Raw genomic sequence first — 27,347 nt, 5'->3', positions numbered from 1 at the left:
TACTGAAAATAAGAAAGCCTCGCTAACCTTCCCTGCGTCCGAAGAATTAAATACTATTTTTAAAAAAGCATGGGAAAGCCCTGAGCAAAAATTCCAGATCCCTAAAAGGGTCCTGGTGGCGTTTCGTTTCCCTGTGAAGGATGGGAAAACCCGCCCATTGTTGACGCGTCTGTATCCAGACTCTCAAAATAAGGTGGTTTTACCTGTTTTAGGATCCACCGCCTTGAAAGAGCCAGCTGATCGTAAAATTGATAATACGCTCAAATCCAAGTACACGGCTTCAGGGGCTATATTACGTCCCACTATTGCCAGTGCTTGGATTTCCAAAGCTATAGTAAAGTGGTCTTGAAGATTTGGATACTAAATAAATCTGATGTTGATTTTGTTTTTGCGTAACATTCAGGATTGGGCAGGATCTCTCGAAGAATCCATGAAAGACCTGGGTTCCATGGCTGCAGGAATTTCTTCCATGTCTGTCTCAGCTCATAGGGGACTTTGGCTGTGCCAGTGGTCTGCCGACGTGGAATCCAGGAAAGGTGTGGAGACCCTACTCTACACAGGTCAGGCTCTCTTTGGGGAAGCATTAGATGCGTGGATCTCCACGACTACAGCGGGTAAGTCACCTTTTCTTCCCTCAGCTGCACCTGCTATGAAGAAACCCTTTTCTTCAGCTGCATCACAGTCCTTTCGGGTTGCTAAAACAAGAAAGGCCAAACCGTCTAACACCTTCTTTAGAGGAGGTCGACCAAAATTTCAAGAAACCTGCTGCTTCGGGTTCTCAGGAATAGAAGCCTGCTTCAGGTACATCAAAGTCCTAAGCATGACGGTGGACCACACGGCCTGGAGGTAAGGTCGGTGGGGGCGAGACTCAGACATTTCAGTTACGTCTGGGTGTCGTCCGGCCTGGATCCCTGGGTACAAGATATTGTGTCCCAGGGGTACCGGCTGGAATTTCATGATCTCCCTCACTGGTTCTTCAAATCAGGCTTGCCAGCTCTGCTGGCAGACAGGGCTGTCCTGCAGGCAGCCGCCCAGAAGTTGGTGGAGGCACAGGTTATTTTACCGGTCCCCCCTCATCTGCAAAACAAAGGTTACTATTCGAACCTTTTCGTGGCACTGAAACCGGATGGTTCGGTCAGGTCCATTCTGAACCTAAAATCGCTAAATCCCTTTCTGAAGGAGTTCAAGTTCAAAAAGGAGTCTCTAAGGGTGATGATATCAAGTCTGGAAGAGAGGGAATCCTTGGTATCCCCGGATATCAAAGATGCATACCTCAGCATTCCGATTTGGTCGCCGCATCAGGCTTATCTCCGATTCGCACTGTTCGACTGTCACTATCAGTTCCAGGCTCTGCCATTTGGCCTCTCCACAGCACCGAGGGTTTTCACCAAGGTGATGGCGGAAATGATGGTTCTCCACCGCAGACAGCGCGTGAACATAATTCCATATCTGGACAATCTGCTGATAAAGGCACCGTCCAAGGAGAAGCTGTTACAGTCCATCCTTCTCACGACCCACCTGCTCAGGGAATACGGTTGGATCCTGAATCTTTCAAAATCAAATTTGGAACCAACCAGGAGGTTGTCCTTTCTGGGAATGATCCTCGACACGGAAGCGCAGAGGGTGTTTCTTCCAGAGGAAAAAGCGTTGGTGATACAAACAATGGTCCGGGATGTCCTGAAACCAGCCCGGGTGTCTGTTCATCAGTGCATTCGCCTTCTGGGGAAGATGGTGGCCTCTTACGAGGCTCTACAGTATGGGAGGTTTCATGCTCGATCCTTCCAACTGGATCTCCTGGACAAGTAGTAGTCGGGATCCCATCTACATATGCACAAGAGGATACTTCTGTCACCAAAGGCCAGGACTTCTCTCCTCTGGTGGTTGGAACTACCTCACCTTCTGGAGGGCCGCAGGTTCGGGATTCAGGACTGGATCCTTCTAACCACGGGTGCAAGTCTCCGAGGCTGGGGCGCAGTCACTCAAGGGGAGACCTTCCAAGGAAGGTGGTCAAGTCTGGAAGCCAGCCTTCCGATAAACATTCTAGATTGAAGAGCAGTCTACAACGGTCTTCTCCAAGCGGCCCATCTTCTGAGAAATTGGGCCATTCAAGTGCAGTCGGACAATGTAACGACAGTGGCTTACATCAATCGACAGGGCGGAACGAAGAATAAAGCTGCGATGTCAGAGGTAACAAGAATCATCCTCTTGGCAAAAAAACATGCGTTGGCGCTGTCAGCAATCTCATTCCGGGAGTAGACAACTGGGAAGCAGACTTCCTCAGCAGAAACTATCTCCATCCAGGGGAGTGGGGTCTCCATCCGGAGGTGTTGACGGAGGTAACAGATCTTTGGGGTGTACCTCAAATCGACATCATGGCCTCTTGTCTCAACAAGAAGCTTTGGCGATATTGTTCCAGGTTGAGGGACCCGCAAGCAGTGGTGGTGGACTCCCTGGTGACTCCGTGATTATTCAAGTCGGTGTACGCGTTTCCACCACTCCCACTCATTTCAAGAGTGCTAAAGCTCATAAGGAGAACAAGGATTCAAGCAATCCTCATTGCTCCAGACTGGCCAAGAAGGTGTTGGTACGCGGATCTTCTGGATCTACTGCTAGAAGAGCCGAGGCCTCTTCCTCTTCGGGAGGACCTGCTGCAGCAGGGCCGTTCGCCTATCAAGACTTACCACGGCTGTGTTTGACGGCATGGAGGTTGAACGCCAGGTACTAGCTCGTTAGGGCATTCCGAACAAGGTTATTCCTACCCTGATACAGGCTAGGAAAGGAGTTAAGTCTAAACATTACCAACGTATTTGGGAAAAATATGTTTCTTGGTATGAGTAGAAGAAGCTTCCTACGGTGGAGTTTCAACTGGGACGTTTTCTCCTCTTCCTGCATGCAAGTGTGGATATGGGCCTGAGGTTGGGATCCATAAAGGTCCAAATTTCGGCCCTATCCATTTTCTTCCACAAACAGTTGGCTGCCCTCCCTGAGGTTCAGACTTTTTTGAAGGGAGTTCTGCACATCCAACCTCCCTTTGTGCTGCCTATGGCGCCCTGGGATCTTAACGTGGTGTTGCAGTTCCTCCAGTCAGACTGGTTTGAGCCTCTACAGGAGGTTGAGGTCAGGTTTCTCACATGGAAGGTTGTCACTTTGTTGGCCTTAGCTTCTGCTAGACGTGTGTCCGAGTTGGGGGCTTTGTCCTGTAGAAGCCCATACTTGATCTTCCATGAAGATAGGGCTGAGCTTCGGACACGTTGGCAGTTTCTTCCGAAGGTTGTGTCAGCATTTCATATCAGCCAACCTATTGTAGTGCCAGTTGCTACTGACTCATCAATTTCATCAAAGTCCTTGGATGTTTTAAGGGCTCTGAAAATCTATGTGAAGAGGACTGCTCGTCGCAGAAATTCGGACTGTTTGTCCTGTATGATCCCAAGAAACGTGGTTGTCCTGCTTCTAAGCAAACAATCTCTCACTGGATCAGGTTCACTATCCAGCATGCGTATTCTACGGCAGGATTGCCGTGTCCTACGTCTGTTAAGGCCCACTCTACTCGTAAGGTGGGTTCTTCCTGGGCGGCTGCCTGGGATGTCTCAGCTTTACAGCTTTGCTGAGCGGCTACTTGGTCTGGTTGATACTTTGGCCACTGAGGACCTGAAGTTTGGTCATTCAGTTCTGCAGGAGGCTCCGCGCTCTCTGCAATCTTCATTCTGGGAGTGGACAACTGGGAAGCAGACTTCCTCAGCAGACACGATCTCCATCCGGGGAGAGTGGGGTCTCCATCCGGAGGTGTTCAAGGAAATAACAGACCTTTGGGGATTACCCCAAATAGACATGATGGCCTCTCGTCTCAACAAGAAGCTTCAGCGCTATTGTTCCAGGTCGAGGGACCCACAAGCAGTGGCAGTGGATGCCCTGGTGTCTCCATGGGTGTTCCAGTTGGTATACGTGTTTCCACCACTTCCACTCATTCCAAGAGTTCTAAAGCTTGTAAGGAGAACAAGAGTTCAAGCAATCCTCATTGCTCCAGACTGGCCAAGGCGAGCTTGGTACGCGGACCTTCTGAATCTCTTGCAGGAAGAGCCGAGGCCTCTTCCTCTTCGGGAGGACCTGTTGCAGCAGGGTCCATTCGCCTATCAAGACTTACCGAGGCTACGTTTGATGGCATGGAGGTTGAACGCCTGATACTAGCTCGGAAGGCCTTTCGAAGAAGGTCATTCCTACCCTGATACAGGCTAGGAAAGGGGTAACGTCTAAACATTGCCATCGTATTTGGAAGAAATATGTCTCTTGGTGTGAGTCCAAGAAGTTTCCTGCGGTGGAGTATCAACTGGGACGTTTTCTCCTCTTCCTGCAAGCAGGTGTGGATATTGGCCTGAGTTGGGATCTGTGAAGGTCGAGATTTCGGCCATGTCCATTTTCTTCCAGAAACAATTGGCTGCCCTCCCTGAGGTTCAGACCTTTTTGAAGGGAGTTCTGCACATCCAACCTCACTTTGTACCACCTCCGGCGCCTTGGGAATTTAACGTGGTGTTGCAGGTTCTCCAGTCGGACTGGTTTGAGCCTCTACAGGAGGTTGAGGTCAAATTTCTTACATGGAAGGCTGTCACGTTTTTGTCCTTAGCTTCTGCTAGATGTGCGTCAGAATTGGGGGCTTTGTCCTGTAAAAGCCTTTACTTGATTTTTCACGAAGATAGAGCTGTTCTCCGGACATGTCAGCAGTTTCTTCCATAGGTTGTGTCGGCATTTCATATCAACCAACTTATTGTGGTGCCAGTGGTTACTGACTCCTCAATTTCGTCAAAGTCCTTGGATGTTGTGAGAACTTTGAGAATCTACGTGAAGAGGACTGCTCGTCACAGGAAATCGGACTCTTTGTCCTGTATGATCCCAAGAAAATTGGGTGTCCTGCTTCAAAGCAGACTATATCTCGCTGGATTAGGTTCACTATCCAGCATGCTTATTCTATGGCAGGATTGCAGTGTCCAAAATCTGTTAAGGCCCACTCTACTCGTACGGTGGGGTCTTCCTGGGCGCTTACAACTTTGGCGAGCGGCAACTTGGTCTGGGTCGAACGCATTTGCTAAGTTCTACAAGTTCGATACTTTGGCCTCTGATGATCTGAAGTTGTCAATCAGTTCTGCAGGAGCCTCTGCGCTCTCCTTCGTGGTCTGGGAGCTTTGGTACATCCCCATGGTACCAATGTGGATTGGTACCAAATAGGATTTTGGTTACCTACCAGTAAATCCTTTTCTCGTAGTCCGTAGAGGATGCTTGGCGCCTGCCCTGCGTCTCGTTTTCCTGCTATCGTTATTTGGTTCAGTACAACTTCGTGTTAGTGGAGTACTGCATTGTTACTTGGTAAGTAATGTTTCAGCGCTTGCTGCGTTTTAAGCTAGTTAGCTTGATGTGCCTTGTATGTGTGAGCTGGTGTGAATCTCGCCACTCTCTGTGTGTAAAATCCTTTTCTCGAAGATGTCCGTCTCCTCGGGCACAGTTTCTAGACTGAGTCTGGTAGGAGGGGCATAGAGGGAGGAGCCAGCCCACACTATTAAACTCTTAAAGTGCCAATGGCTCCTGGTGGACCTGTCTATACCTCATGGTACTAATGTGGACCCCAGCATCCTCTACGGACTAAGAGAAAAGGATTTACCGGTAGGTAACGAAAATCCTATTTTTTCCTCTACTCTTTCAGTTGTAATGTTGAAACACAACTAGTTTTCACCTCTAATCTCTCTGATTTCCGCCTACAGAGTTTCCATCATCCTTGCACCGTAACCCGAACTCTACATCCTTAGTTACAAAATAGCCTAAGTACCCCCCCCCCCCCCCCCCCCCCTCTTAAAGCCTTTACGACCTACTAAACTGGTGCACCACTCATACGTACTCGTTCTGTAACTCTTTCATCAGCTCGTTCCAAAAACAGGATGCTCCTTCTTTTGTTTTCTTACCTAATCCCATCTTGTCCACAGGTGTATCCTTGTCCCATACCTTACAAATGTTTATTATCATCATGTCTCCTTTTACATCCCTTGCAATGTACCTTACCTACTGTACACCCCAGCTTATAGGTTGCCTTATGCTGCTATGCTTCCAGCATTTCCTCCTTGTGTCTTTTGGGTTAGGTATTTGTTATATATGTTCCACTTCCCTATGGTACAACTCATTGACAACATGGTACAACACATTCTATATAGGCAGTAATATGTGGGGGATTGGTTTCTGTACAATTTATAAGTACAGGTTACGGTTTGATCTTCCAGCAGGCTGAGCTGCACTGTACTCTTCTGGGCTTCTTAAAGCCATTTGAACAGATTTGATGAACCTTTCCGTACATTGCTTATTGCTAGGTTGTAATAGGGAATAGGAATGGAAGTGCAAATCGACAAATGCCGCTAAGCTGTGCATACAGTATCATGCTTTATAAAAATGCAAGTAACCCTTTAGGCATAATCTTGTCGTTCTGTACCTATATTCCTTAAAGATTAAATAGTACAACATCTCCTTTTCACTGAAACTTGAATACAGTATTTATGGCTTAATATAGTAATCTACTGGGTGCACTTGTGCTGTTTATTCACCAGTGACGTGCTGTGGGGTGAGGCAGAGCCTTTCCTGTCATACTGCCGTTTGTGCCGGAGTTTTCACTGTATAATGTATTTGAAAAACACAAAGAATGTTATATCGTGCACATCGGCTAGTGTGTAGAGACGTGCACGCTCCCGCTGGTCGTTCATTGCATCTTCTAATGCAGGCAGATGTGACTGTGTATTTATAACGCCACCATACTCCTTGGTGTGGCCACTGAATGATATTCTGTGCGATCATGCACTATATCTTTCAGTGTGTACATCCGACCGACGTATAGTTCCATTGGTTGTGCTGTCTGCCACAATCCAAGGTAGTCTGGTGTGTACCCAGCTTTATCGGGCCGGGAGTTATATACTTTTTATTTTGCATATGTGTATTGTATATAATGACGGTGCAATATTTGTGGTGAGTATAAACCCTTTATCTTGGCAGAATCTGTTTGCTTTGGCCACTGATGAAGAATCAGAGGTTCGTAAAAATGTCTGCAGGGCGCTTGTCATGCTGCTGGAAGTGCGAATGGACCGCCTGCTCCCTCACATGCACAACATTGTGGAGGTTTGTCTTTGTTAGCACTGTTTTACATGACAACTTTTTGTATTTTTAAAAACAGGGACTGACTGTAAAGAAGGTTCTATAGATGCATTTTGGAAATAGATCACCTCAGGTGGTCACACCAGGGACAGTAGGTGCTTGTGACTGGGCAAAGGATATTTAGAATAGTCATCTTCTCTTAGTCCATCTCTAAGGTGATGACTCATTTGCCTCCTCATCTGTAGTCAATTGCAGCAGTGCCCTGATCAAAGTGCAGTGACCACTAGGAGCGGGATGCAGTTAATTTACCGGCTGTCTGGATCCCGACAGGAGACTGACGATGGAATGCCGACCAAAGACTCCAATTCCCACTTTGGTGGTTCTCCAATCCACCACCCGAGGGGGAATATAATAGTGTGGCGAGCGAAGCTCCTCACCGGGTCCGAAGCGAGGCAAACACAGGGAGCCCATGAGGGGACTCGCTTCGCTCGCCGTCTGGATTCTGGCATCTCTCCTGACTGCTGGGGTCCCGACAACCGGTATTACATACTGGACCTGTGGGAGCAATTACTGCTGCTGCCCACCTGTTGTCGAGACGCAGCTTATCTCTGTAGTGGTGGTTGCTTCCAGAAGGTTGTAGACCTATTTTATCATTGGATCCAATTTGAATATGCACATGGTTTACTCATTGCCTGTACAAAGGGATAAGATGAAGAATATTTATACTATTTATAATTTTTAGATCCTAGAAAGCAAATAAAAGCTTGTTTTGTTACGTTTGCTGAATATTGTGTCACTGATTTCTATAGTTACGTGATTTTGATTTTTGTACCCCCACCTGTAACTACAGTACATGCTGCTGAGAACGCAGGACCAAGACGAAAATGTGGCTTTAGAGGCTTGTGAGTTTTGGCTTACTCTTGCTGAGCAACCAATCTGCAAAGAAGTTCTATGTAGACATCTTGCAAAGTGAGTACCTCTGCATCTTTGTTATATAAACATATACATTTAATCTGTTTGCAGCCTTTCCCTCATCCCTGTGCTGAGTCTATTTCCTCACTTTATGATCTGGACACTTTCCAACTTCGGTATCAGTAAATTGTTAATACAGCACCCCACGCAAATTATACTTAGCTTAGGTGTGGCACGCAGCTCTAAAATCTAAGAAGTACAAAAACAAAGTTTAATTATCAACATTTTAGTGCTTTCTTGGCACTATTATCAGGATAGTGATGCATTATATGAACTGTTTGTGAGGGCACTAGCACTGCTATCTTGTTTTACATGGAGTGCCGGGGTCTGGATTGTTATACATATATACAGCATATCGCTGTCTCCCCAAGCTTTTAGTTTATCGATCATATTTGTTTTCTAGGTTGATACCAGTCTTGGTAAATGGGATGAAATATTCAGAAATAGATATTATCTTGCTTAAGGTGAGTACTCTGGTCTAGCACTGTAATAATAGCAAAAGAAAAAACCAAACCCATGTGATCTGACGGTCGGTGTTAATTCTGTGATATGTCAATGCCCATTATACAGGGTGATGTAGAAGAGGATGAAGCTGTTCCTGACAGTGAGCAGGACATACGGCCCCGATTCCACAGATCACGAACAGTGGCTCAGCCACATGAGGAGGATGGAATTGAGGAGGATGATGATGATGACGACGACCTTGATGATGATGAGACAATCTCAGACTGGAATATAAGTTAGTTGGGAATTAATTTACTATTTGATTTGTAAAATAACACCCCCTTTATCATGCACCGTGAACTGACTGTCGGTGACTGATGAAAATAGCTGAACATTTGATATGTAGAGGTCGATTCATGAAGCAGTGAAAATTGTGGAGAAGTTGCCCTTGTCAACCAATCGGCGGCTACGTATAATTTTATAGAATGCCTTTTAGAAATGTTACCTCAGCACTGATTGGTTGCCATGGGCAACTTCTCAACTGGCTCCCTACGTCACACTTTTCACTGCTTTATGAATAAACCCCCTAGTTCTTTATATGATGCTGATAAACCTGTTGGTAACTTTATGAACTGCTAATATTTTTGATGCTTCAGTAAATTTTTAATTGACAATTGTATTAGAAAGCCAATATGGTTTTTCAGAAGCCACGTACTCTGTTTAAAATGCGCATGAACATTTTGCTTAATGAGGAATCTAGAATAACATAACGAGCAATAACAAACATGTTACTTATGAAATTACCAAATACTGTTGTCTTCTCTTCTAGGGAAATGTTCAGCTGCAGCTCTTGATGTACTTGCCAATGTGTTTCGGGATGATCTTTTACCACACATTTTGCCTCTATTAAAAGAACTTCTTTTCCATCCGGAATGGGTAGTCAAGGAGTCTGGAATCTTGGTTCTTGGCGCAATTGCAGAAGGTTAGTTCTGTTGTTAATCTTTTTTTTGTTAAGAAAATGCCAACCGATGTGCTGACTAGATCTACACTTCGCTAATTTATATAATTGTGTAATTCAGTGAATTTTTAAGAGTACTGTACTTGTCAAAAATTCCAAAGTTTTTGAGCCTCTTTAAGAAAATCTCTTTGTAATATAAATCAGAGATTTGAGACTTGGCCCTGTTAACCATCTTAGCCCAACAGTAAATACTAAGGGTTTTATGTTTGACACAGGTTTGCAGCATCTTCTGTGGCATTAATATTGCAATAGCTGTTATTTAACAAATGCTTCTAATTAGCATTGCTCTGACTGAGCGTTTAAGGTGGTAGGTTATTCATATTTCCAACCTACACATCTCCAGGAGAAATATCTTCTAAGAAAATCCTATTTGCATAATTGGCTTTTAGTACTAACCTACAGGTTGCAGGGTTTTAACCATATTGTTTAGTTTGTTTGTCAGCCTGTTTTCTGTGCTTGCATAGAGACCTGTTAGATGGACTCTGTTATCTTCATCCCTTTTTGAAATGCTAAGGTTGGTATAGGTGTTTTGCATGAAATGACGGCCTAGTTTAGGTGTGTAAGGTAATAACAGCTGTCTCTTGACAATCAACACAATATAGGTCTGTTTTCATTTCTGGACTATATTTTCCAGAAGAGAAGCAAAACAAAAATACTTTTATGCTGTTTTTTTTTTTTTCTTGAGTGCTGGTAAAACATATTTGGTTTCCATGTCTACATATGGCTAAACTTTGAAACGTGTAAATTTTTTCTGTTTTAGGTTGCATGCAGGGTATGATTCCATACCTCCCTGAGCTTATCCCTCACCTTATTCAGTGCCTTTCTGATAAGAAGGCTCTTGTACGCTCCATTACTTGCTGGACCCTTAGCCGCTATGCACACTGGGTAGTTAGCCAGCCCCCGGACATGTATTTAAAGCCATTAATGACAGAGCTGCTAAAACGTATCCTTGACAGCAACAAGAGAGTACAAGAAGCTGCTTGCAGGTATGCTATGTTTGTATTTGTCTAGATCAATTACTGAGTGAGCTATTAAAATTCCATTTTGAGCATATCTCCCATGTTTTGTGACCTGTATTGCATCAAACAATTCACATAATCTAATCAAGAGAAATTGTCATGTAACCCTCCACTTATTTATTTCAAAGAAACACCCACTCCTAAAATGTCGCCTTGCAGCTCGTTAGCAGACTGAGAATGTGTGACCTGTAGAGCAAGGAGAATTCAGGAAATGTGTATTTGCAAATTCGCTATGAATTGCGATATTTCCCACTTCAATTGACGCAGAAAGCCAAGCAGTTGGCATGGAATTATACATTTTACCGATTAAAGGTTTTCTACTGATTTCTGTAGGCACTGGCCAAATTCAAAACAAATGTATATAAAATGGTTAACTTTTTATTTTTCCTTTGTACTTCTGCACAAAATGTCCATTTGCAGTTGTCTTTGTGATCTCTTTTCTAGTAACACTACAATTCAGTGACTCTACTGATGGTTCATAGCTGCTCCTCTGAAAAGAAATGAGCCTTCCTATATTTGTTTTTTTATGTTTTGTTTTTCTCTTACGTCCTAGAGGATGCTGGGGACTCCGTAAGGACCATGGGGTATAGACGGGCTCCGCAGGAGACATGGGCACTATAAAGAACTTTAGAATGGGTGTGCATTGGCTCCTCCCTCTATGCCCCTCCTCCAGACCTCAGTTAGATCCTGTGCCCAGAGGAGATAGGGTGCACTACAGGGGAGCTCTCCTGAGTTTCTCTGAAAGAATTTTGTAAGGTTTTTTATTTTCAGGGAGCACTGCTGGCAAGAGGCTTCCTGCATCGTGGGACTGAGGAGAGAGAAGCAGACCTACTTAAGTGATAGGCTCTGCTTCTTAGGCTACTGGACACCATTAGCTCCAGAGGGAGTCTGAACGCGGGTCTCCCACCGCCGTTCGTCCCAGAGCAGCGACGCTGCCCTCCTCGCAGAGCCGGAAGATAGAAGCCGGGTGAGTATAAGAAGTAAAGAAGACTTCAAGGCGGCAGAAGACTTTGGATCTTCACTGAGGTAAGCGCGCAGCGGTAACGCTGCGCGCCATTGCTCCCACACACACTACACACACTACACACACTAGCAAGCACTGATGGGTGCAGGGCACGGGGGGGGGGGGCGCCCTGGGCAGCAATAAAACCTCTGTATCTGGCATAGACACTGCGGAGGCAGTAATTCTTTATATCCCCCGCCAGTTTGAAATATTTTGAGCGGGACCGAAGCCCGCCGCCGGAGGGGGCTGAGCTTGGTCCCTCAGCACTAACCAGCGCCATTTTCTCCACAGAGATCTGCAGAGAAGCTGGCTCCCCAGTCTCTCCCCTGCTGAACACTGTGACACAGGGATGAAAAGAGGAGGGGGCACTTGTAAGGCGCAGTGAGTGTATTACACAGTAATCTAATATAAAAGCGCTGTTATCTGGGACATTATTTTCCAGTGTCAGTTGGCGCTGGGTGTGTGCTGGCATGCTCTCTCTCTGTCTCTCCAAAGGGCATTATTGTGGAACTGTCTCCTTATAACTATATCCCTGTGTGTGTGTGTGTGTGTGTGTGTGTGTGTGTGGGTGTCTGTACGAGTGTGTTGGCATGTCTGATGCGGAAGGCTCAGCTAAGGAGGAGGTGGAGCAGATGATTGTGGTGTCGCCGTCGGCAACGCCGACTCATGATTGGATGGACATGTGGAATGTTTTAAATGCAAATGTGACCTTATTACATAAGAGATTGGACAAAGCAGAGTCCAGGGAAAGAGCAGGGAGTCAATCCACGGATTCCGCTGGGTCACCGGGCCCTTCTGGGTCTCAAAAACGTCCCCTATCCCAGATAGCAGACACTGATACCGACACGGACTCTGACTCCAGTGTCGACTATGATGAAGCGAGGTTGCACCCGAGGGTGGCAAAAAGTATTTATTATATGATTATTGCTATAAAAGAGGTTTTGCATATCACAGATGACCCCTTGTTCCCTGACACGAGGGTGCGCATGTATAAGGAAAAGAAACCTGAGGTAACCTTTCCCCCATCCCATGAACTTAACGAGTTATTTGAAAAGGCTTGGGAAACTGCAGATTCCCAAGAGGATTCTTATGGCATATCCTTTCCCTGCACGGGACAGGGTACGTTGTGAATCCTCACCCAGGGTGGACAAGGCTTTAACACGCCTGTCCAAGAAAGTGGCGCTACCGTCTCCGGACACGGCAGCCCTCAAAGATCCTGCTGATCGCAGGCAGGAAACTACTTTAAAGTCTATTTATGCGCATACAGGTGCTTTGCTCAGACCGGCAATAGCATCGGCATGGGTGTGTAGTGCAGTTGCAGCTTGGACAGATACCTTGTCAGCTGACCTTGATACCCTAGATAGGGATACCATTTTATTAACCTTAGGCCACATTAAAGACGCAGTCTTATATATGAGGGATGCTTAAAGAGACGTTGGGCTGCTGGGGTCGAGAGCCAACGCAATGGCGGTTTCTGCTAGGCGCGCCTGTGGACTCGCCAATGGACGGGTGATGCCGACTCAAAGAAACATGGAGGTTTTGCCATACAAAGGTGAAGTTTTATTTGGGGAAAGTCTCGCGGACCTGGTTGCCACAGCTACCGCGGGTAAATCTACCTTTTTGCCCTTTGTTCCCCCACAGCAAAAGAAAACTCCACAGTATCAGATGCAGTCCTTTCGGTCGCGTAAGTCCAGAAGAGGTCGGGGCTCATCTTTCCTCGCCAGAGGTAAGGGTAGAGGGAAAAGAATGCCTGCTACGGCTAGTTCCCAGGAGCAGAAGTCCACCCCGGCTTCTACTAAATCCACCGCATGACACTGGGGCTCCACTGAGGGAGTCCGCACCGGTGGGGGCACGTCTTCGACTCTTCAGCCAGTTCTGTATTCTGTCAGACGTGGATCCTTGGGCGATGGATATTGTATCCCAAGGCTACAAACTGGAATTCGAATAGGTGCCCCCTCGCCGATTTTTCAAGTCGGCCTTACCAGCTTCTCCCCCAGAGAGGGAAGTAGTGTTCGCTGCAATTCGAAAGCTGTATCAACAGCAAGTGATTGTCAAGGTTCCCCTAGTCCAACAGGGGAAAGGGGTACTATTCGACCCTGTTCGTGGTCCCGAAGCCGGATGGTTCAGTCAGACACATTTTAAATCTAAAATCCCTAAACCTGTACTTGAGAAAGTTTAAAATTCAAGATGGAATCGCTCCAGGCTGTGATCTCCAGTCTGGAAGGGGGGGATTTTATGGTGTCGACATAAAGGATGCATACCTTCATGTCCCCATATATCCTCCTCATCAGGCGTACCTCAGATTCACTGTACAGGACTGTCATTACCAGTTTCAGACGTTGCCGTTTGGGCTTTCCACGGCCCCGAGGATTTTCACCAAGGTGTTGGCGGAGATGGTGCTCCTGCGCAGGCAGGTAGTCACAATCATCCCATACTTGGACGATCTCCTGATAAAAGCAAGATCAAGAGATCAATTGCAGAAGAGCGTGTCGCTCTCCCTGAGAGTGCTACAACAACACGGTTGGATTCTCAATCTGCCAAAGTCACAATTGATTCCAACGACTCGACTATCATTCCTAGGCATGATTCTGGACACGGAGCAGAAGAGGGTTTTTCTCCCGATGGAAAAAGCCCAGTACCTCCAGAACATGGTCAGAGACTTGCTAAAACCAAAAAGAGTATCTGTTCATCAATGCACTCGAGTTCTGGGGAAAATGGTGGCAGCCTACGAGGCCATCCCCTTCGGCAGGTTTCATGCAAGGACGTTTCAGTGGGACCTCCTGGACAAGTGGTCCGGGTCCCATCTACTAATACATCAGAAGATAAGCCTGTCCTCCCGGGCCAGGGTGTCTCTCCTGTGGTGGCTGCAAAATGCTCACCTTCTAGAGGGTCGCAGGTTCGGCATTCTGGACTGGGTTCTGGTGACCACGGACGTGAGCCTCCGAGGATGGGGAGCAGTCACACAAGGAAGAAATTTTCAGGGGCTATGGTCAAGCCAGGAGGCTTGTTTACACATCAACGTACTGGAATTGAGGGCCATATACAACGGCCTACGACAAGCGGAGTATCTTCTTCGCGACCTACCGGTTCTGATTCAATTGGACAACGTCACAGCCGTGGCTCATGTAAACCGCCAAGGCGGGACAAGGAGCAGAGTGGCAATGGCGGAAGCCACCAGGCTTCTTCGCTGGGTGGCAAATCACGTAAGCGCTCTGTCAGCGGTCTTCATTCCGGGAGTGGACAACTGGGAAGCAGACTTCCTCAGCAGACACGATCTCCATCCAGGAGAGTGGGTACTTCATCAAGAAGTTTTTACAGAGATAACGAGTCTTTGGGGAATTCCTCACATAGACATGATGGCGTCACGCCTCAACAAGAAGCTTCGGAGGTATTGTGCCAGGTCAAGGGACCCTCAGGCAGTAGCGGTGGACGCCTTGGTGACACCTTGGGTGTTTCAGTCGGTCTATGTGTTCCGCCCTCTTCCTCTTATCTCAAAAATATTGAGAATCCTAAGACAAAAAAGGGTGAAAACAATACTCATTTTTCCAGATTGGCCTCGAATGGCCTAGTATTCAGATCTTCAGGAGATGCTCACAGAAGATCCATGGCCTCTTCCTCTCAGGTAGGACTTGTTACAACAGGGGCCCTGCGTGTTCCAAGACTTAACGCGGTTACGTTTGACGGCATGGCGGTTGAACGCCGCATCCTAACTGGGAAAGGTATTCCGGAGGAAGTCATCCCTACTCTGATAAAGGCTAGGAAGGAGGTGACAGCAAAACATTAACACCGTATCTGGAGGAAGTATGTTTCTTGGTGTGAAGATTTCCATCTGGGCCGTTTTCTCCACTTTCTACAGACAGAAGGGGATATGGGCCTAAAATTAGGCTCCATTAAGGTACAGATTTCGGCCCTATCTATTTTCTTTCAGAAGGAATCGGCTTCTCTCCCAGAAGTCCAGACTTTTGTAAAGGGAGTACTGCACATCCAGCCTCCTTTTGTGCCCCCAGTGGCACCTTGGGACCTTAACGTGGTGTTACGGTTCCTGAAGTCTCACTGGTTTGAACCTCTTCAAATGGTTGAATTGAAATTTCTCACTTGGAAGGTGGTCATGTTGTTGGCCTTGGCATCTGCAAAGGCAGGTGTCCGAATTGGCGGCCTTGTCTCACAAGAGCCCTATTTGACCTTCCATGTGGATAGAGCAGAGTTGAGAACTCGTCCTCAATTTTTGCCTAAGGTGGTTTCTTCATCTCATATGAACCAACCTATTGTGGTGCCTGTGGCTACGAGTGACTTGGAGGATTCCAAGTCCCTGGATGTAGTCAGGGCCTAAAAAGTCTATGTAGCCAGGACGGCTCGAGTTAGGAAAACAGAAGCACTGTTTGTCCTGTATGCAACCAACAAAGTTGGCGCTCCTGCTTCGAAGCAGACTATTGCTCGTTGGATCTGTAACACGATTCAGCAGGCTCATTCTACGGCCGGATTGGTGTTAACAAATTCGGTAAAGGCCCATTCCACTAGGAAGGTGGCCTCTTCTTGGGCGGCTGCCAGAGGCGTCTCGGCTTTACAGCTTTGCCGAGCAGCTACCTGGTCAGGTTCAAACACTTTTGCAAAGTTCTTTAAGTTTGATACCCTGGCTGAGGAGGACCTTATGTTTGCTCAATCGGTGCTGCAGAGTCGTCCGCACTCTCCCGCCCGGTCTGGAGCTTTGGTATAAACCCCATGGTACTTACGGAGTCCCCAGCATACTCTAGGACGTAAGAGAAAATAAGATTTTAAACCTACCGGTAAATCTTTTTCTCCTAGTCCGTAGAGGATGCTGGGCGCCCGTCCCTGTGCGGACATCATCCTGCAGGACTTGTATATTGTTGTTGCTTACATGAGGGTTATGTTATAGTTGAGATCAGTCTTTAGCTGATGCTGTTTTTTGTTCATACTGTTAACTGGTTGCGTATAGTCCAGGTTATACGGTGTGGATGGTGTGGGATGGTATGAATCTTGCCCTTAGATTAACAAAATCCTTTCCTCGTATTGTCCATCTCCTCTGGGCACAGTTTCTCTAACTGAGGTCTGGAGGAGGGGCATAGAGGGAGGACCCAGTGCACACCCATTCTAAAGTTCTTTATAGTGCCCATGTCTCCTGCGGAGCCCGTCTATACCCCATGGTCCTTACGGAGTCCCCAACATCCTCTACGGACTAGGAGAAAAAGATTTACCGGTAGGTTTAAAATCTTATTTTTTTCATCCACCTACTTTTTAATTTTTCATAACTCAATGTCCTCTAATCTAGCAGTTTTACACAAGGACATGTTGCAACTGTTCGGCTTTGTTATGGCATATGATTGGGTAACATGGCATGTTAGCAGTACATTAATCTGTGAAACTCTTGTCCCTAGTGCCTTTGCTACCTTAGAAGAGGAGGCGTGTACTGAACTCGTCCCTTACTTGGGTTACATCCTGGACACCTTGGTCTTTGCATTCAGTAAATACCAGCATAAAAACCTGCTCATCCTTTATGATGCTATAGGGACGCTAGCAGATTCTGTGGGGCATCATTTAAATAAGCCAGTGAGTATTTAAATATGAGGCAGTACGTTTAATCAGCTACTGTAATGCCATTATGTTTGTTTCATTGATTTTAATGGGTGGTCTTCAGGTTGCTGGCGACCACCATACCGGCGCCGGAATCCTGACCGCCGGCATACCGAGATCTTTTCTCCCTCCTGGGGGTCCATGACGCCCTGGAGGGAGAATAGATAGCGTGGCGCGCGTAGTGAGCCTGCATGGGGCTCATTTGCGCTCGCCCAGCTGTCGGTATGCCGGCGGTCTGGATTCCGGCGCCTGTATGCTGGTTGCTGGGAGCCTGACTGCCGGCATACCATACTACACCCCATTTTAATGAATGTACAATACTATTGATAAAATGTGTTGTGTGTATTTTGGGTGGTGGGGATTTGTTAAATGCCAACAAAAGATTTCAGAAAGCCAGTGCCATTCAAATTTGCCTGTCTACGTTTAGGGTTTGTTGGTAATGACCTTATTTTGCTTTAGGAATATATTCAGATGCTGATGCCTCCGCTTATTCAGAAATGGAATGTTCTAAAGGATGAGGACAAGGATCTCTTCCCTTTACTTGAGGCAAGTCTTTTTGTAGTTATTGATATTTTGAAGGATGATAATGTTTGGATTTGTACCCTTTTTAAAGGTCACATGATATGGATTGATATAAATTGTCTATATAGTCTCACCCAGCGGCAAATAAAGCATAGTTGGTTCTTTCACAGTCCTTGGTGGGTAAGCAGATACCTGACCATGGGGCAGCCTCTCCTCTTCCTGGGAGAACTGTGCATATGGTGGTTCTGGTTGTCAAGATGTTTTGAAGGGAGAGATACTGTATCAAGCTTTGGAGAGGGAGAGAAAGTGGATAAGTTGCCTAAAGCATAGGTTCTGAAACTCTGTCCTCAGGACCCCAAACAGTCTACATTTTCTAGGTAACCCAGCAGATGCACAGGTGTATTTATTACTCACTGACACATTTTAAAAGGTCCACAGTTGGAGCAATTTTTTTTACTTGTGATTCTGTGTGGAGACCTGCAAAACACACTGTGTTCAGTCCTGAGGACCGATTTGAGAACCTGTGGCCTAAAGCTACCAATCTGTTAAACGCCTATGTACAACTGTGTCCTTTTATATCCTTGCTGCAGTTATGCTAAACAGCTCTTCAAGTATCGCCATGCCATTGCGAATCTCTGTAGCACTGAGCGTCATTTTGCAGCAAAATTGCATCTTAGACTCAATGCAATAGGCCGCACGAGCAGCTTCTGCTGATTAAAATGAAATGCGGCATGCCTATATTATGTGTTTAATAGCGACTTTTATCTGCATCCGAAATGAAACTTTGTTTTTTACCAAGAAGACACTGTAGCATAGAATTTTGGGTAGGCATTTAAGATACCGCCCGTCGGGATCCTGGCAGTTACAATACAGACGCTGTGATCCCGACAAGGGTACAATCCCGCTACCGGAATACTGGCAAAGTAGGTGATTCTCCCTCTGTGGGTGTCCACGACGCCCGTAGACTGAGAATAGAACCTGTGGTGAGCAAAAAGCCCCTCTGGTGTCATTCTGACTGGCCAGGATGCCGCTGTCTGTATAGTGACAGCTAGCATCCCATATGCCGGGATAACATATGGATTCCGAATTTTATATGCATCCTTGACTCCTCCCTCTCCTTCAAACCGCACATTCAGCACCTCTCACAAACCTGTCATTTTCATCTCAAAAACATTTCTAGAATCAGACCTTTTCTCACCCAGGATGCCACTAAGATCATTATTCACTCACTGATTATTTCCAGACTGGACTACTGTAATCTCCTCTTAACTGGCCTCCCTGACAATTACCTCTCTCCACTCCAATCTATCCTCAATGCTGCTGCCCGGCTCATCTTCCTCACCAAACGCACTACGTCTACCTCCCCTCTCCTACAGGCCCTCCACTGGCTTCCCTTCCCTTTCAGAATCCAATTCAAACTTCTCACACTCACTTACAAAGCCCTCACCCACTCCTCTCCCATCTACATCTCTGACCTTATCTCCCTTTACTCTCCCACCCGTCCTCTTCGCTCTGCTAATGCACGCCGACTCTCCTGTCTTCTGATTACTTCCTCCCACTCCTATCTCCAAGATTTTTCACGTGCTGCTCCCTTTCTCTGGAATTCTTTACCTCTCCCCCTCAGACTCTCCACCTCTCTACAAAACTTCAAACGGGCTCTTAAGACCCATTTCTTTACCAAACCTAGCCAAATCTCAACATAACCCTCTGTTCCACGCTCTCTATGTACCCCATCTGTGTCATCCCTGTCTGTCTACCCCTCCCCTTAGAATGTAAGCTCTCACGAGTAGGGCCCTCTTCCCTCATGTGCTTATACTTTTCTTACTTTAATAATCCTCAACTGCCCAGATCCCACAGTTTTTTGACCACCTGGAACTTATCTCTATGTTTACTGGTGTAGTTATGCTTAGTTGCCCTGTACTTGTCCTATATTGTATTCAACTGTAAGTCACTGTAACGGAGATATATGAATATACACAGCATAGAAAGTATCTGTTATCTGCTGACACTGTTAGGGTATACTGATATAGCTGGTAAATCACTGTATATCATCTCATATGTTATAAAACATAGTGCAGCTGAGCCTCTCTCACACATGGGGTATAGTAATACACATTGAGCAATAATATATATGTTTTAGAACATTATTCGCACACACACACACACACACACACACACACACACACACACACGTGGACACGCTGTGCACACACGTGTTTCGCTGCGCTATGGCAGCTTCGTCAGCTCCCTGATGAAGCTGCCATAGCGCAGTGAAACATGCGTGTTGGGCACAGCGTGTGTGTGTGTGTGTGTGTGTGTGTGTGTGTAAATAATGTTCTAAAACATATACATTATTGCTCAATGTGTATTACTATACCCCATGTGTGAGAGAGGCTCAGCTGCACTATGTTTTATAACATATGAGATGATATACAGTGATTTACCAGCTATATCAGTATACCCTAACAGTGTCAGCAGATAAATGAGATACTTTCTATGCTGTGTATATTCATATAGGAAGATATTTAAACCAGCATATGTTAACTATCTATATTCAGAAGAGTCAGATCAGATTCCATGTTTAAGTATCAGGGATAATTAAAGTGTGCTATATATACTTCTGGACACAATAATTATATCAGAAAATATCATTACAGGTACCAGCTATGTTCTGCATAGGCTATCATACACTGGAATAATACTAGGTATTCTAGTGGCTGTGATAATCAAACTACTGATGTCACTGAGTTGTTACAGACTAATAATAGTGTGCTGAGATTTAAGTAGCCCAATGCCCCAGTGAGACATCAAATGTTATACAGTGTAACAAATACAACAGGCAACAGTTGAGAGCTGAGGAGTAGTAGCACACTTTGTTGATATATTCAATCCAATACATTGTAGCAGACTCACTGGCAACATACATAAGCCAGCCTGCAGTTGAAGCTGTACAACTGGAAAAGCCATCAGGGAGATAGCACATTTAAATATATATATTATAATACCTCAACTTTATCCCTGTATGATCGTTTTGCATTTAACATCCATATCTTGACTCTTCTGGCCTCATCCCCTCTCATTTGTACTAATGGGACGATATATATTGCCACAAAGTAAATAAGCTTATTTATTTCACCAACCACTGAATCTAGACTATTGAGGTAATATTACTAGAAAATAGGATTATTACATCCCCACATGGTAGTTAAACCACACCGTAAAATAAATAAGGACCCCTTCCTTTAACGGTGTGAGTAATAAACGTGATGCTTTGATATATGTCAATTTACTGCTCAATGAAACTGACTGTAATTATACCAACAAGGATTAAGTTGTGTTGATAGGCAACTTGCTTTCTGATAAAATTGGGGATGCTATACCCCTAATGAAAGTAGGGTTTCCTGCATTTTCAGCCACACCTAATAAGGTCAATATTAACTTATATGCAGGCTGTTAAATGTTGATTGTCCAAAACTGGAATGGTCCTATTCCTCAAAGTGATTTTTCCTATCAACTATATTGGGATTGACATCGTTTCAGTTTCATGATTGGTGTTCCCATTCCAGGAGCAACTCTGTAACAATTTGATGCGCAGAGATTTCTGTCACAGCGGAGTGTGGTCTGGGAATTTGTATGTGGGGAATATACAGTGATCGAGAAGATTACCTACTGTTTAATCAATAGTCTCATACTCACCTACACTCATAGCCTCTGTAATAGGAATCATTCCCATGAGGTATTATTATTGAGAGAAAACATATATATATTATCAGAACCAGTGGAGTTATTTGAAACACTATAATTAAAATATCAATTATTGGCAATATATATGTTTATACAGTAACCCTGCAGGGATTTCATAGACAAACACCACACGTGGATACGCTTTTTAATCTTTATTCACATCTATTTATTTTCTTCATCTCACATATATGTTAGTCTCTGTCATTTTTAACTCTGTTTCACTGCAGTCCGGATCAATTATACATATGTACTATTTTTAATGAATATCTAATAAAGGTTACATTTTAAGAAAAATTCTATCCTTAGCTAGTGCGTCAACATTACAGATTCCTTCTGTTTCTTTTCCCCCTAAACCTGAACTCATGCGTACTGTAGTTGACTGCACCCCCTGAATATATTGAATATTATTCATTATTCGAAAAGAGGGGTTCTCAATAAGTGTTTGTGTGGTGACGAATCGCACACATCCACAACATCTTTACATTATACTGAGTGTGCAGATACCAAGTTCCTGACTCCATGGGTTTACCAGATTGTGTACGTGTTTCCACCACTTCCACTGATCCCAAGAATTCTCAAAAGAATAAAATGAGGAAAGGTTCAAGCAATTCTCATTGCTCCGGATTGGCCAAGAAGGGCTTTGTACGCAGATCTCCTGGACATGCTCCTGGAGGATCTGTGGCCTCTACCTCTTCGAGAAGATCTTCTGCAACAGGGGCCGTTCGTCTATCAAAACTTACCGTGGCTACGTTTGACGGCATGGCGGTGAGTGTCAAATTTTAGCTCGGAAAGGCATTCCGGACAAGGTAATTTCTACACTGATCCAAGCCAGAAAAGGGGTAACGTCTAAACATTACCACCGGATTTGGAGGACGTATGTGTCTTGGTGTGAAAACAGGAAATTCCCTACGGTGGAATTTCATCTGGGTCGTTTTCTGCTTTTTCTGCAGTCAGGAGTTGATGTGGGCCTACGCCTGGGTTCCTTAAAGGTCCAGATCTCAGATTTGTCCATTTTTCCCAAAGACAGTTGGCGTCCCTCCCTGAGGTTCAGATGTTCTTGAAAGGGGTTCTGCACATCCAGCCGCCCTTTGTGCCTCCCACGGCACCTTGGGATCTCAACGTGGTGTTGATGTTTCTACAATCTGAATGGTTTGAGCCTTTACCGGAGGTTGATGTAAAGTTACTTATGTGGAAGACCGTTACGTTGCGGGCCTTGGCTTCGGCAAGACGTGTGTCTGAATTGGGGGTGTTGTCTTACAAGAGCCCATATTTGATTTTTCATGAAAAAAGAGCTGAACTCAGAGCTCTGTAGCAATTTATTCCAAAGGTGGTGTCTGCGTTTCAGATCAACCAGCATATTGTGGTTCCGGGGCTTACTGATACCTCTTCCACTTCAAAGTCCCTGGATGTTGTGCGGACTTTGAAAATCTATGTCAAACGGACAGCTCGTCACAGAAAATTGTACTCTATAATCCCAATAAAATTGGGTGTCCTGCTTCCAAGCAGTCTATTGCTCGCTGGATCAAGCTTACTATCCAGCATTCTTACTCTACTGCAGGTTTGCAGGTTCCTACATCTGTAAAGGCCCACTTTACTAGGTCGGCTTCCCGGGGTGTCACGGCTTTACAGCTCTGCCGAGCAGCTACTTGGTCTGGTTCGAACACGTTTGCTAAGTTCTACTAGTTCGATACTTTGGCCTCTGAGGACCTTCAGTTTGGTCAATCAGTTCTGCAGGACCATCAGCACTCTCCCACCCGGTTTGGTAGCTTTGGTACATCCCCATGGTACTAATGTGGACCCCAGTATCCTCTAGAGATGAGCGGGTTCGGTTCCTCGGAATCCGAACCCGCCCGAACTTCAGCTTTTTTTACACGGATCCGAGCGACTCGGATCTTCCCGCCTTGCTCGGTTAACCCGAGCGCGCCCGAACGTCATCATGACGCTGTCGGATTCTCGCGAGGCTCGGATTCTCTCGCGAGACTCGGATTCTATATAAGGAGCCGCGCGTCGCCGCCATTTTACACGTGCATTGAGATTGATAGTGAGAGGACGTGGCTGGCGTCCTCTCCGTTTAGAGAAGAAATAGATAGGAGAGTGAGAGTGAGACAGTGACACTTCATTTACTGGAGCTTAGGAGGAGTACTCAGACAGAGAGTGCAGAATTTTGCTGATAGTATTAGTTAGTTATACTAGTGACTGACCAGTGACCACCAGTGCAGTTTTATATTATTTAATATAATCCGTTCTCTGCCTGAAAAAACGATACACAGTGACTCAGTCACATACCATATCTGTGCTCAGCCCAGTGTGCTGCTGCATCATCTATGTATAATATCTGACTGTGCTCACACAGCTTAATTGTGGGGGAGACTGGGGAGCAGTTAGGTTATAGCAGGAGCCAGGAGTACATATTAAAATTAAACAGTGCACACTTTTTTTCTGCAGGAGTGCCACTGCCAGTGTGACTGACCAGTGACCTGACCACCAGTATATAGTATACTATATTGTATTGTGAATGTCTGCCTGTAAAAGTTAAACACACGTCGTGTGACTTGTGTGGTGTTTTTTTATTCTATAAAATAAAAAACTCATTCTGCTGACAGACAGTGTCCAGCAGGTCCGTCATTATATAATATATACCTGTCCGGCTGCAGTAGTGATATATATATATTTTTTATATCATTATTTATCATCCAGTCGCAGCAGACACAGTACGGTAGTTCACGGCTGTAGCTACCTCTGTGTCGGCACTCGGCAGTCCATCCATAATTGTATACCACCTACCCGTGGTTTTTTTTTTCTTTCTTCTTTATACATACTACATCTCATTATCAACCAGTCTATATTAGCAGCAGACACAGTACAGTACGGTAGTCCACGGCTGTAGCTACCTCTGTGTCGGCACTCGGCAGTCCGTCCATAATTGTATACCACCTACCCGTGGTTTTTTTTTCTTTCTTCTTTATACATACTACATCTCATTATCAACCAGTCTATATTAGCAGCAGACACAGTACGGTAGTCCACGGCTGTAGCTACCTCTGTGTCGGCACTCGGCAGTCCATCCATAATTGTATACCACCTACCCGTGGTTTTTTTTTCTTTCTTCTTTATACATACATACTACATCTCTTTATCAACCAGTCTATATTAGCAGCAGACACAGTACGGTAGTCCACGGCTGTAGCTACCTCTGTGTCGGCACTCGGCAGTCCATCCATAATTGTATACCACCTACCCGTGGTTTTTTTTCCTTTCTTCTTTACACATACATACTACATCTCTTTATCAACCAGTCTATATTAGCAGCAGACACAGTACGGTAGTCCACGGCTGTAGCTACCTCTGTGTCGGCACTCGGCAGTCCATCCATAATTGTATACCACCTACCCGTGGTTTTTTTTTCTTTCTTCTTTATACATACATACTACATCTCTTTATCAACCAGTCTATATTAGCAGCAGACACAGTACGGTAGTCCACGGCTGTAGCTACCTCTGTGTCGGCACTCGGCAGTCCGTCCATAATTGTATACCACCTACCCGTGGTTTTTTTTTTCTTTCTTCTTTATACATACATACTACATCTCTTTATCAACCAGTCTATATTAGCAGCAGACACAGTACGGTAGTCCACGGCTGTAGCTACCTCTGTGTCGGCACTCGGCAGTCCATCCATAATTGTATACCACCTACCCGTGGTTTTTTTTTCTTTCTTCTTTATACATACATACTACATCTCATTATCATCCAGTCTATATTAGCAGCAGACACAGTACAGTACAATAGTCCACGGCTGTAGCTACCTCTGTGTCGGCACTCGGCAGTCCATCCATAATTGTATACTAGTATCCATCCATCTCCATTGTTTACCTGAGGTGCCTTTTAGTTGTGCCTATTAAAATATGGAGAACAAAAATGTTGAGGTTCCAAAATTAGGGAAAGATCAAGATCCACTTCCACCTCGTGCTGAAGCTGCTGCCACTAGTCATGGCCGAGACGATGAAATGCCAGCAACGTCGTCTGCCAAGGCCGATGCCCAATGTCATAGTACAGAGCATGTCAAATCCAAAACACCAAATATCAGTAAAAAAAGGACTCCAAACCTAAAATAAAATTGTCGGAGGAGAAGCGTAAACTTGCCAATATGCCATTTACCACACGGAGTGGCAAGGAACGGCTGAGGCCCTGGCCTATGTTCATGGCTAGTGGTTCAGCTTCACATGAGGATGGAGGCACTCAGCCTCTCGCTAGAAAAATGAAAAGACTCAAGCTGGCAAAAGCAGTAGCACCGCAAAGAACTGTGCGTTCTTCGAAATCCCAAATCCACAAGGAGAGTCCAATTGTGTCGGTTGCGATGCCTGACCTTCCCAACACTGGACGTGAAGAGCATGCGCCTTCCACCATTTGCACGCCCCCTGCAAGTGCTGGAAGGAGCACCCGCAGTCCAGTTCCTGATAGTCAGATTGAAGATGTCAGTGTTGAAGTACACCAGGATGAGGAGGATATGGGTGTTGCTGGCGCTGGGGAGGAAATTGACCAGGAGGATTCTGATGGTGAGGTGGTTTGTTTAAGTCAGGCACCCGGGGAGACACCTGTTGTCCGTGGGAGGAATATGGCCGTTGACATGCCTGGTGAAAATACCAAAAAAATCAGCTCTTCGGTGTGGAACTATTTCAACAGAAATGCGGACAACAGGTGTCAAGCCGTGTGTTCCCTTTGTCAAGCTGTAATAAGTAGGGGTAAGGACGTTAACCACCTCGGAACATCCTCCCTTATACGTCACCTGCAGCGCATTCATAAGTCAGTGACAAGTTCAAAAACTTAGGGTGACAGCGGAAGCAGTCCACTGACCAGTAAATCCCTTCCTCTTTGTAACCAAGCTCACGCAAACCACCCCACCAACTCCCTCAGTGTCAATTTCCTCCTTCCCCAGGAATGCCAATAGTCCTGCAGGCCATGTCACTGGCAATTCTGACGATTCCTCTCCTGCCTGGGATTCCTCCGATGCATCCTTGCGTGTAACGCCTACTGCTGCTGTTGTTGCTGCTGGGAGTCGATGGTCATCCCAGAGGGGAAGTCGTAAGACCACTTTTACTACTTCCACCAAGCAATTGACTGTCCAACAGTCCTTTGCGAGGAAGATGAAATATCACAGCAGTCATCCTACAGCAAAGCGGATAACTGAGGCCTTGGCATCCTGGGTGGTGAGAAACGTGGTTCCGGTATCCATCATTACTGCAGAGCCAACTAGAGACTTGTTGGAGGTACTGTGTCCCCGGTACCAAATACCATCTAGGTTCCATTTCTCTAGGCAGGCGATACCGAAAATGTACACAGACCTCAGAAAAAGAGTCACCAGTGTCCTAAAAAATGCAGCTGTACCCAATGTCCACTTAACCACAGACATGTGGACAAGTGGAGCAGGGCAGGGTCAGGACTATATGACTGTGACAGCCCACTGGGTAGATGTATGGACTCCCGCCGCAAGAACAGCAGCGGCGGCACCAGTAGCAGCATCTCGCAAACGCCAACTCTTTCCTAGGCAGGCTACGCTTTGTATCACCGGTTTCCAGAATACGCACGCAGCTGAAAACCTCTTACGGCAACTGAGGAAGATCATCGCGGAATGGCTTACCCCAATTGGACTCTCCTGTGGATTTGTGGCATCGGACAACGCCAGCAATATTGTGTGTGCATTAAATATGGGCAAATTCCAGCACGTCCCATGTTTTGCACATACCTTGAATTTGGTGGTGCAGAATTTTTTAAAAAACGACAGGGGCGTGCAAGAGATGCTGTCGGTGGCCAGAAGAATTGCGGGACACTTTCGGCGTACAGGCACCACGTACAGAAGACTGGAGCACCACCAAAAACTACTGAACCTGCCCAGCCATCATCTGAAGCAAGAAGTGGTAACG

At 45.7% G+C, this 27,347-nt stretch overlaps 1 protein-coding gene across 2 annotated transcripts in view; it reads left to right on the top strand.

Moving 5' to 3' along the window:
• The window catches only part of TNPO1 (transportin 1), a 280,036-nt gene that overhangs the window by 121,152 nt on the left and 131,537 nt on the right, over window positions 1-27,347 (top strand). For both annotated transcript variants that reach the window (XM_063963878.1, XM_063963879.1), the window contains exons 7-14: window positions 7,018-7,140; window positions 7,967-8,085; window positions 8,492-8,552; window positions 8,659-8,827; window positions 9,362-9,514; window positions 10,311-10,536; window positions 16,966-17,137; window positions 17,621-17,707. In XM_063963878.1, the coding sequence (XP_063819948.1) occupies window positions 7,018-7,140; window positions 7,967-8,085; window positions 8,492-8,552; window positions 8,659-8,827; window positions 9,362-9,514; window positions 10,311-10,536; window positions 16,966-17,137; window positions 17,621-17,707 (1,110 nt within the window). The remainder of the gene's footprint in view (window positions 1-7,017; window positions 7,141-7,966; window positions 8,086-8,491; window positions 8,553-8,658; window positions 8,828-9,361; window positions 9,515-10,310; window positions 10,537-16,965; window positions 17,138-17,620; window positions 17,708-27,347) is intronic.

Source organism: Pseudophryne corroboree, chromosome 1 (genome assembly GCF_028390025.1).
Source record: "Pseudophryne corroboree isolate aPseCor3 chromosome 1, aPseCor3.hap2, whole genome shotgun sequence".
Lineage (NCBI taxonomy): Eukaryota > Metazoa > Chordata > Amphibia > Anura > Myobatrachidae > Pseudophryne > Pseudophryne corroboree.
This window is presented reverse-complemented; position numbering and strand designations above follow the sequence as displayed.